At 23.8% G+C, this 12431-nt stretch overlaps 2 protein-coding genes across 2 annotated transcripts in view; both read right to left on the bottom strand.

Annotated features, from left to right (window-relative positions):
• Positions 1-1972: 1972 nt before the first annotated feature.
• LOC141344830 (twisted gastrulation protein homolog 1-A) lies at positions 1973-11245 on the bottom strand. The gene is made up of 4 exons (XM_073849729.1): positions 11004-11245; positions 10780-10879; positions 4795-5043; positions 1973-2402 (listed from the first exon to the last, which is right to left on the bottom strand). The coding sequence occupies exons 2-4, from the start codon at positions 10823-10825 to the stop codon at positions 2221-2223; spliced, it is 477 nt and encodes a 158-aa protein (XP_073705830.1). The 5' UTR covers positions 10826-10879; positions 11004-11245; the 3' UTR covers positions 1973-2220.
• The window catches only part of LOC141343844 (potassium/sodium hyperpolarization-activated cyclic nucleotide-gated channel 4), a 32514-nt gene continuing 31270 nt past the window's right edge, over positions 11188-12431 (bottom strand). The window contains exon 6 of the mRNA XM_073848505.1: positions 11188-11228. Coding sequence (XP_073704606.1) covers positions 11188-11228 — 41 coding nt within the window. The remainder of the gene's footprint in view (positions 11229-12431) is intronic.

Below are 12431 nucleotides of genomic sequence, written 5' to 3'. Positions count from 1 at the left end.
TTTTTTAAATGTCTACATAGTTTTTATAAATTTCTATTTCTATTTTAGTTATTTTAGAATATATATATATATTCTAAATATATTATTAATATAAATATATACATGTTTAAAAAACAAAATAATCAACTAAATTAACTTCACAATTAAAACTCTTATTATAAAATAAATACTAAATAACAAATATTATTTTTTTAAAGAATTGAGATACTGTTATATTTGGAGTAATATTTTAATTAAAATATTTTACATTTTTATTTTTGTAATTTTTTTATATATAAATATATGTATGTATGTATGTATAAACAATATATACATATTTTAAAAAAATTGAAACATACAAAATGTACAACTTTAACTACAATTAAAACTAAATAAAAAATTATTTTAAAAAAATTATTTAATATATCATAATTATATCATATATTATAATAGTTTCCAGTCATAAAAATAACTCAAATTTAAGAAGCAATTTAAACGCAATTTGTGTTTTGCAGCATTGTCCTGAAACTGAGAAATGAGACCAAAAAAAGTTTGTTTTTCAAATGTTTTTAAAGCAAAAATAGTAAAAGTGTGTCTTAAAGTCAGACAAAGAAAGTCTTTGAGGTCACTAGGGAAGCATGCAAACACACACCTGTCAGCTGTGCTGTGAATGAGGTCTGACTGATGCTGACTACATCTGGCTGTCATCATGTATTTATGCCAACTTACATCCAGAGTTTGGCAGAGAGCTGCGGTGAGCGAGTTCACACAAGAAAACAGCCCTAAACTACCTACTTTTGTTCATATTAACCACATATTGCAAGACTTCATGGAACACGTCGTTTCAAAAAATTAAGTTTAAACACTAAATACTTTAACAGCACATGTTTAAAAAAAAATAAAGAAAAAATACATGTTTCTCAGTTAACGAAATATGATCTAATGTAAATGTTTTCTGAAAGTTCTCTAAACATTATAAATGTCATTTTTTTTGCAAACATTAAAGGAATGTTACTTTTAAATGTTTCAATGTTTTCAACAATCTGAAACAACTAACATTTTAAAATGTTCTGTGAAACAAAATGAACATTCCATTATTTATATTTTGATATATTTTAACCTAAATAAAATTTATTTTGTATATAACTCTATCTAAAAAATTTTTTTCTATTTTAAATGTCAGTTTTAAATTTTAAATGTCAATTTTTTTTAAATGTTGCAACATTCCATTTGATTATTTTGCAAACATTTAAGAAATGTTACTTTTAAATGTTTCGTGAACATTCCGAAACAAGTAACATTTATTTTAAAAATTCTATAAAACAATGTATAAATAACTTTAAATGAACATTCTATTATGTATACGTTGGTATATTTTAACCTAAACTTTGGTTATTGAATAAAATAGTTGTTGTATGTAACTGTATTCAAATACATTTTTTATTTTTCTATGTTAAATGTCAATTTTTTTTAATGCTCCAACATTCTATTTGATCATTTTCCAACATTTAAGGAATGTTACTTTTAAATGTTTCATGAACATTCCGAAACAGGTAACATTTTAAAAATGTTCTATGAAACAAAATGAACATTCTATTATTTATATTTAGGTATATTTTAATGTTAACTTTGGTTATTGAATAAAATAGCATTCATATTGTATGTAACTGTATTCAAATACAATTTTTTTTTTCTATTTTAAATGTCAATTTTTTAAATGCTCCAACATTCTATTTGATCATTTTCCAACATTTAAGGAATGTTACTTTTAAATGTTTCATGAACATTCCGAAACAGGTAACATTTTAAAAATGTTCTATGAAACAAAATGAACATTCTATTATTTATATTTTGGTATATTTTAATGTAAACTTTGGTTATTGAATAAAATAGCATTCATATTGTATGTAACTGTATTCAAATACAGATTTTTTTTTTAAACTTCAGTGAATTAATTTGAAAAAAAAAAAAACAACAACAAAAAACACAATCGTTCACTTTAGTTTTTAATAGTCAAACCAGATATATATGAAACGAGAACTATATACAGATGGAATATGATTTGAGAAATGACCTCTACATGCTGCTGTAATAATTCACAAACAATTTTGATAACTTACAAAAAACCCTTTCCAAAAGACCAAAATAAGAAACAAGATTTGTAAACAAGAACAGAAATGGCCAGAAGTGTTTTATACAATAAAACAGCAGCTGAAGTGCGTTCAGTCCGTGTTTGGCTTCTCAGATGAGGCAGTTCGTGCATTTGACGGCTTTACTGCCGTAGTCCAGGCATTCGGGTCCGATGCACTCGCAGCAGGCGTTATGAAACCAGCGGTACTTTGATCCTCCCATCGACTCGCAGTACTGCTTACACTGACGGATGGACACGCAGTCATCAAAGTAGACCACCGTACACAAGGCATCTGAGGAATGAGACCAAAGCCGGAGGAAGAGATCACACAAGAGCACGTGTCAACCAGAAACAGAAGAGAAGAGAAGAGAAGAGAAGAGAAGAGAAGAGAAGAGAAGAGAAGAGAAGAGAAGAGAAGAGAAGAGAAGAGAAGAGAAGAGAAGAGAAGAGAAGAGAAGAGAAGAGAAGAGAAGAGAAGAGAAGAGAAGATACATATAAATACAGCAAACTAAATCTTTGGCAAAATATTCTTTTGTTTTTCCATAGAATGAAAGTAGGTTGAATAATGTTTTGTTTGCTACACAGAATATTTATTTATTTATGCAGTTTACCATACGTTTAAGCATTACATGTTTTCATCCTATAAATTAATTTAATTCTGATTTTTAATTAAACAAATTAAACTAAAACTGAACTAAAACTATAAATGAAAGACAATAAAATAAAAATGAATTTTCCTTTTGCATTTAATTTTTTTTTTTTTTTTTACTTTTAAATTTATGCAGTTCACAACTATTTTATGTGGGTTATATACTATAATTGAATTAAATTTTAAGATATTTTAAATTAAATTAAATTAAAACAGGTTATTGTTATCAGAATTTATTTTTAGGATTTGAGCTAAGACTATAAATTAAAGACAAAACAATGAAATAAAATTTTTAAAATTCTGCAAATTATTTATTTCTTTTGCATTTAAATTTTTTAAGTAAACTCTGAGTAAATATTTCAACATATTATCAATATTCATTGTTTTTGTAGTTTATTGTTAAGCATTACATGTTTTTTATTCTACAAATTAATTTAAGTTCCTAAATTAATAAATGTATGCAGTTTACAATCATTTTAATCTTTATCTGGGTTTTTTATTCTGTAATTAAATTTTATTTTAAATTATTAAAAAAAATACAAATAGAAATAAAATATAGGTGATTCTTGTCAGAATTTATTATGAGGATTTGAGCTAAGACTATAAATGATGTAAAATGTTTGCATTTAAAAAAATTTGTGAACTCTTGCTTATATTTACATGTAAATGTATATTTATATTATTTAATTATTATTATTAATTACAATAATTATTTACAAAAAATATATATTTTTAAATTTATATATTGTAAATAAATGTAACATTTTGTAGTAATTGTTCACCTGAAAAATAAACATAAATAAACAAAAACAAAAACGAATAAATATATACAAATGTTGTATTTTTGTAAATAATAAAAAATAAATGCATGGGGGAAAAGCATTTTATTTTATTTTAATTGTTTTTATTTATAGTTTTAGCTCAGATTGTAATAATGAAGTCTAATAATAATCACTTATATTTAATTTACATTATTTAAAATCAGAATTCATTTAATTTATAGAATAAAAAACCTGCGTTTATGGTAAACTGCATAAATAAAATATTCCGTGTAGCAAACAAAACATTATTCAACCTACTTTTTCATTCCATGGAAAAACAAAAGCTGGAATATTTTGCTGAAAAATTGTGCATTTTTGTAGCTTATGGTAAGTTTATACATTAAGAAGTATTTTAATTTAATTCAAGTGAATTTTGAGGAAGTATTGTGACACATAATTTCCCTTTTTGTATTTAAATGTTTATTTATATTATTTTATTTAAAATATTTAAATTTGTAATTTACATTTCAAGTAGTAAATAAAAAAACTAGCCACTGAAATAGTCGACTTCTATTAAATAACAAATATTTAATTAACTAAGCTTATTTTTTTCCATACAGTGAAGGTAGGTTGAATAATAATTTTTCATACAAAATTACAAAAATATACTGCAAGAGTTGTACAGATTCTTTTTAAGTTGCTTTTACGCCCTTTTTGGAGCTTGACAGTATAAAACAGCATCCAGTTTATTAATGTCTAATCATCTTCGGTATTCAGAAACAAGAGAAAAACTGTGTTTTAATATGTGACCCTGGACCACAAAACCAGTCTTAAGTCGCTGGGGTATATTTGTAGCAATAGCCAAAAATACATTGTATGGGTCAAAATTATTGATTTTTCTTTTATGTCAAAAATCATTAGGAAATTAAGTAAAGATCATGTTCCATGAAGATTTTTTGTAAAATTCCTACTGTAAACCTATCAAAAGGTAATTTTTGATTAGTAATATGCATTGCTAAGAACTTAATTTGGACAACTTTAAAGGTGATTTTCTCAGTATTTTGATTTTTTGCACCCTTAGATTCCAGATATTCAAATAGATGTATCTCGGCCAAATATTGTCCTATCCTAACAAACCATACATCAATAGAAAGCTTATTTACTGAGCTTTCATATGATGTATATATCTCAGTTTTGTAAAATTTAACCTTATGACTGGTTTTGTGGTCCAGGGTCACATATGTTGTCCTACATATTTCTCTGGCGGTACGCACCATCATGGACGCTGCTTCTGCTGGGCAGTGAGATGTTGTGGCTCTGGCTGTCGAGCGTCTCCAGAAAAGACACAAGGTTCTCGTGGTGGGAGAGTTCCTCAGCGACGGGGAAGGACACCACCATCATGTTAATGGGGGCGTCGCCTTCAGTCAGCGCGCGGAAGAGCGAGGGGATTGGTCGGTACAGCTCCTCTACGGTGCTCTTGGAGGTGGCAGGACTGTCGTTGTAATTTCTGGGGTTACACATTCCTATGAGACAGAAAAAAAGAGGAACTTCACCATGGTACACACATTATGATGGAAAGACTCTAACAAAACAAAACAAAAATCAATGACGAACTTTACAAGCAAATGTAACCACAACTCAAGAATTCAATTTACATAATTTCATACATTTGTTATATTTAAATGTAAATGCTTACAATATATTATACTTATATTAAACTGTGTATAATTTCATACTTTTTTATATTTAAATGTAACTGTTTACATTTAAAATTTATGATTTAATGAATAATGTTTTTGCATCATATTTAAATGTACATATTGTAATATTAATGTAAATATTTAAATATTAAATGTATGCGAAAAAAAGAAAACAAAAATGTCACTGATTAACTCTGAACAAAGGAGGTTGAATAATCATTTGTTTTTCTCACAAAATATTAGTTTTTTTTTTAATTTAAATTATAAGGGTTATTAAGATGTAAGGAAAAAGCCTAAAATCAAATCAAATACTTATTAGATTAGATTATTAAAATCTGAGCAAAAACAATTTAGATTTGATAAATTAAGATATGAGGGAACAGCCTAAAGTAAAATAAGACGTGAAATAAAACAAGATTTAGATGTGAGCAAAGACAATAAATATTTGAGGAATTAAGATGTGAGGAAAAAGCATAAAATAAAATAAAATACAATAAAATAAAATAAAATAAAAAATACATTTCTGTTTTATTACAATACAATTAATTAAATTAAATAATTTTCTGTTTTATTAGATTAGATTATTAAGATTTTATCAAAGACAATAAAGATTTAAGGAGTTAAGATTTGAGGAAAACGCCTAAAATAAAAATTAAATTATTTTCTGTTTTATTATATTACATTATTAAGATTTGAGCAGACAATAATAATAATAAAAAAATAATCTGTTTTCAGATTGGAGAAAAAAGCCTAAAATAAAATAAAATACAATAAAATAAAAATAAAATAAAATAGTTTTCGGTTTTATTAGATTAGACTATTAAGATTTGAGCAAAGAAAATAATAAATTAAAATAAATCAGTTTTTAGATTTACAGAAAAGGCCTAAAATAAAATAAAATAAAATTTATTTCTGTTTTATTAGATTAGATTATTAAGATTTGAGCACATATAATAAAATTAAAAAATAGTCTAAAAAAAGTCTAAACTAAAATAAAATAAAATAATTTTCTGTTTTATTAGATTAGACTATTAAGATTTGAGCAAAGAAAATAATAAATTAAAATAAATCAGTTTTTAGATTTACAGAAAAAGCCTAAAATAAAATAAAATTTATTTCTGTTTTATTAGATTAGATTATTAAGATCTGAGCAAAGACAATAATAAAAAAAAAAAAAATTAGATTTAAGAAAAAAGCCTAAAATAAAATAAAATAAATAAAATAATTTTATGTTTTATGTTATTATTTTAATTTTATGTTTATGTTTACAGAAAAAGCCTAAAATAAAATATAATAATAAAAAATTAAGTTTTATTAGATTCGATTATTAAGATCTGAGCAAAGACAATAATAAATAAAAAATTTTAAGTAATTTGTTTTCAGAGTTAAGAAAAAAAATAAAAAATAAAAATAAAATAAAAAATACAGATTATTACGATTTGAGCAGTTTTTCAGTTTTTCTATTTTTGGTGTACTTTTTTATTTTTAGTATTTTTATTTTTATTATTTTATTTTTTTTACATATTGTGACATATTTCAAGTCTTTAAAACACGACTGTCAACAGCAGCTTCACTTTGTGAGATGAACTGCTGCTAAAGATGGTAATCAGATCATGGATGAGGGTTTTAATAAGGAGCAGAACGCTGCAGAGACCTTGTGTTTCAGATTAGCTGCGGAGCCGCTGCCAGCACAGCTGCTTCTGATTACCAAAACCATGGCAGGTTTGGCCTTCAGGAACAACACACATCCCTCCTTTCCCTCTCGACCAATAAACGCGTGTTTGGAACAGAACAACCTCTGCAATCTGATGCTTTTATGTCCTTGTTTTGGATGCATGGATGCATGATGCATTGTGTTCATTCTTAGACTGTCTTAGGTACTTTTTCCATCTGGTCCTAAAACATCTGGCAATTAAAAGTTTCATCAGTAGCTTTGTTGATTGGATTATTACTGCTCATGCATTGTTATGATGTGTGTGGTTTGCAATGATTTAAACAGGATACCAATCCAATATAGAGACTGAAAACAGATAAATGTGGCATCTAAAGCATGTTTTGCTTTTCCAAACCTCTCTACTTTATAAACTGATCATTTTCGTATTTCTGGAGTCTGTGTTTAAAGGCGTAACACACAGAGATGAGAGTATCTGGATCAGCTCACTTCACACTTTATAGGGCTGTCAGAGGAGTGTACACCAGCCCTCCTGTCATCTACAAACTAGTCCTAATATTTACAAGTGCTCTCTAAAGACTGGGAATGAGCCAAACCTGTTAACACACCCTGAGCATCTTCAGTTTATAGACTCATAATAATCTTCTAAAGTTCTTACAATAATCACTTTATTTTATTTTGTTTCCCTCATTTAATTTTTTAATTTAATTTAATTTAATTTAATTTAATTTAATTTAATTTAATTTAATTTAATTTAATTTAATTTAATTTAATTTAATTTAATTTAATTTAATTTAATTTAATTTAATTTAATTTTAACCAGATGTGGGATATATTTGTTTGTCTTGTTGTGCACTATGGTATTTACGTTACAATTTAAATTTAGATTTAGTTAAAATGGAATAAAACAACAAAATAGTGTATTTTTATGAAATATGTATTAATAATAAAATACTTCCATAATACATATTTTATTTTTTTTTATTTATTTATTTTTTTATTAAATTTTGATTGACTTGTAAAAAATGATTATTATAAGACTTAGCATTAAGGAGTTGAGGCAAGACTATAAACTAAAAACTTATAAACCAAAACTATTTAAACTAAAATAATATTTTATTTTATTTATTTATTTATTTATTTATTTTTTCAGCCATTGTACATAAACCAGATGTCGGATTTTGTTTATTTATGTCTTGTTATGCACTATGGGATTATTTTTTATAATAAAATTTAGATTCAGTTAAAATAGAATAAAATAACCACATAAAGTATTTTTATGTAAAATAAAAATATTAACTCCATAATGCATCTTTTATTTAATTTAACTAAATTTAACTATTTGACTAATATAAACTAAAATGTATATTTTATTTTATTTGGTTTATCAAGTTAAATCACACATTTCTATATGCATAAAATACATTACGGAGACATTTACATAAATAAATCTAAATAAAATAAAATAAAATACAATTTTAGCTATTGTACATTATAAACTAGATGTGGGATAATTTTTTTTATTTATGTTTTGTTATGCACTATGGGACTATGTATTTTATCAAATAAATATATTTACAACTGTACAATGTATTTTCATGAAATATGTATTTATTATAAAATAGAATAAAGAATACAATTTTTATTTATTTTATAACTTAATTTTGATTGATTAAAAAATTTTATAAAAATGATTTTTATAAGACCTGGGTAATAACATTAAATATGAGTTGAGAGTTTATTTTATTTTATTTATTTATTTTTAATTTAATTTAAATTTATTTTACCATTTCATTTTGATTTATTTATTTAAAAAATGCCTCCATAATGTATTTTATGCATATAGAAATGTATAATATAACTTTTTTCTGATTGATAAACCAAATAATCCAAAATAAAATAAAATAAAATAAAATAATAAACCTGGGTAATAACATTAAATATGAGTTGAGAGTTTATTTTATTCAATTTATTTATTTTTAATTTAATTTAAGTTTATTTTACAATTTAATTTTGATTTATTAATTAAAAAATGCCTCCATAATATTATTTACGCATATAGAAATTTATATTTTAACTTTTTTTGTGATTGATAAACCAAATAATCAAAAAATAAAATAAAATAAAATAAAATAATAAACCTGGGTAATAACATATGAGTTGAGAGTATATTTTATTCAATTTATTTATTTTTAATTTAATTTAAGTTTATTTTACAATTTAATTTTGATTTATTAATTAAAAAAATGCCTTCATAATGTATTTTATGCATATAGAAATTTATAATTTAACTTTTTTTTGTGATTGATAAACCAAATAACCAAAAATAAAATAAAATAAAATAAAATAATAAACCTGGGTAATAACATATGAGTTGAGAGTATATTTTATTCAATTTATTTATTTTTAATTTAATTTAAATTTATTTTACAATTTAATTTTGATTTATTTATTTAAAATAATGCCTCCATAATGTATTTTATGCATATAGAAATTTATAATTTAACTTTTTTTGTGATTGATAAACCATATAATCAAAAATTAAATTAAATTAAATTAAATTAAAAATAAATAATTAAAATAAAATAAAATAAAATAATAAACCTGGGTAATAACATTAAATATGAGTTGAGAGTATATTTTATTCAATTTATTTATTTTTAATTTAACTTAAATCTATTTTACAAATAATTTTGTTTTATTTATTTTAAAAAATGGCTCCATAATGTATTTTATGCATACAGAAATTTATAATGTAAATTTTTGTGATTGATAAACCAAATAATAAAAAATAAAATAAAATAAAATAAAATAATAAACCTGGGTAATAGCATTAAATATGAGTTGAGAGTATATTTTATTCAATTTATTTATTATTCATTTAATTTAAGTTTATTTTACAATTTAATTTTGATTTATTTATTTAAAAAAATGCCTCCATAATGTTATTTACACATATAGAAATTTATATTTAATTTTTTTTGTCATTGATAAACCAAATAATCCAAAATAAAATAAAATAAAATAAAATAAAATAAAATAAAATAAAATAAAATAAAATAAAATAAAATAAAATAAAATAAAATAAAATAATAAAATAAAATAAAATAAAATAAAATAAAATAAAATAAAATAAAATAAAATAAAATAATAAACCTGGGTAATAGCATTAAATATGAGTTGAGAGTATATTTTATTCAATTTATGTATTATTCATTTAATTTAAGTTTATTTTACAATTTAATTTTGATTTATTTATTTAAAAAATGCCTCCATAATGTTATTTACACATATAGAAATTTATATTTAAATTTTTTTGTCATTGATAAACCAAATAATCCAAAATAAAATAAAATAAAATGAAATAAAATAAAATAAAATAAAATAAAATAAAATAAAATAAAATAAAATAAAATAAAATAAAATAAAATAAAATAAAATAAAATAAAATAATAAACCTGGGTAATAACATTAAATATGAGTTGAGAGTTTATTTCATTCAATTTATTTATTTATTTTTAATTTAATTTAATTTAATTTAATTTAATTTAATTTAATTTAATTTAATTTAATTTAATTTAATTTAATTTAATAAAATAAAATAAAATAAAATAAAATAAACCTGGGTAATAACATTAAATATGAGTTGAGAGTTTATTTCATTCAATTTATTTATTTTTAATTTAATTTAATTTAATTTAATTTAATAAAATAAAATAAAATAAAATAAAATAAAATAAAATAAAATAAAATAAAATAAAATAAAATAAAATAAAATAAAATAAAATAAAATAAAATAAAATACAATTATTTTATGAATAAAATTATTTATGGACCATTTGTGGGATTAATTTGGAGTATCAATCATGTATTGATTTCAAACTCACCGACACAGTCACAGCACTCCTCCCAAAGAGAGCTCAAACACAGCATGCACTCCTTACAACACGAACAGTTTCCCTCCGACGGCCGGCACTGACACAGACCCTGTACACACACACACACACACACACACACACACACACACACACACACACAGACAGAAAATATACATTACGAAAGGCAAACATACGGGGGGGAAATAAGATGACATGGAGGAAGTCTAGCTCACATAAACATGATCTCCAAACACATGTGCTACAGACAGTCATGAGTCTTGAAGGAAACATCAAGATCTTTCAGCTGCAACAGTTAAAAGGAAACCACCCAAAGAGACAAAGAACATTTAAACATGAGAAATAACACCAGGCTGAAAAGAAACAGAGCTGCAAACTGTTCCACGCTGGAAAAAAACGTCAAACGGCCCAGCGGAGAGTGGAAAGAGACTGACCGAAACCTGGGACACATTTAGAGTTATAATTACAGAGAAAACAGCAGAACACAGACACACACATTTGGCTCTCTGCGTTTCGTGTTTTGCCAGCAGTTGTGAGGAAGAGGTCAATTTCCAGATGTGTGTGTGAGTGTGTGTGTGTGCCATTAAAACTGAAAGTTCAGGGGAGGAAACGCAGAGAGTTACAAAAGAAACACAAAAAAGCCACTACAGAAAAGCCAATACCTGAAAACACACGTGGGCCAGATACTTCCAAGAGAAACAAGCCCAGACAATTCCCCATCCCTGCCCAGTGCTCTTTAGTTTGGGGAACTGTGTGTGCGATTTGCATGCATTCCTTAAAAGAATCATCGAGCCAAACTACATAAAAGCCATAAAAGCTCAGGTTACTTCAGTTCAAGACACTGAACCACGACCTGTCCGAATACAACCTCAACAAACTCCTGTTATATCTGCAAACAATACACGGGTTTCATAAAAAAAAAAAAAGAGATGATTGTGGCCTGCTCTGAAATGATACTTCACTGTGACTATGATGTCTGATAGCATGTGCTAAATAAATTCCTCACAATTAATTTATAAAATAAATAAAACTAGTACATTCTTGGTTAAGTATACACAATAGAACACAATGGGTAAAAAAGAAAATGTTCAATTGTAACATAAAACATTAAAAATATTTTTGAAAAATATTATATATATATATATATATATATATATATATATATATATATATATTCACACACACATCTTTAAAATAGTTTATATTATTTTAAAATTAATAATATAAATGTAGATGTGTTTTAAATAAAATAACTACATAATGTATTTTCATGAAAAATGTATTTATAACAAAATAGAATATAGAATATCATTGTAATTTATTTTATAACTTGATTTTGATTTATTTAAAAATTCAATAAAAATTATTTTCACAGTAATTTTTAAATGAAATGACTACATTCTTGGTTATACTTTTAAATGATATAAATGTAGATGTATTTCAAATAAAATAACTTCATGAAATTTAAATACAATATATATAAAATAAAAATAAATAAATAAAAATACAATATAAAATATTATTTAAATTTATTTTCTAACTTAATTTTGATTGATTAAACAATTAAATAAAAGTGATTTTCACAGCTTCACTGTAACTATACTGTCTGATAGCATGTGCAAAAAAAACTTGGATTGTCATCC

Source organism: Garra rufa, chromosome 10, assembly GCF_049309525.1.
Source record: "Garra rufa chromosome 10, GarRuf1.0, whole genome shotgun sequence".
Classification (NCBI taxonomy): domain Eukaryota; kingdom Metazoa; phylum Chordata; class Actinopteri; order Cypriniformes; family Cyprinidae; genus Garra; species Garra rufa.
The sequence above is the reverse complement of the archived record's forward strand: the minus strand, read 5'-3'. Positions and strand labels throughout refer to the sequence as shown.

What these genes read in the sequence shown, in the direction of transcription:
- LOC141344830 (XM_073849729.1), bottom strand. Translation starts at nt 10,825, where the DNA reads ATGCTGTGTTTGAGCTCTCTTTGGGAGGAGTGCTGTGACTGTGTCG. An exon ending in GGAGTGCTGTGACTGTGTCG is followed by an intron (nt 5,044 to 10,779) that starts GTGAGTTTGAAA and finishes TCTGTCTCATAG; the next exon opens with GAATGTGTAACCCCAGAAAT. An exon ending in CAGAAGCAGCGTCCATGATG is followed by an intron (nt 2,403 to 4,794) that starts GTGCGTACCGCC and finishes CTCATTCCTCAG; the next exon opens with ATGCCTTGTGTACGGTGGTC.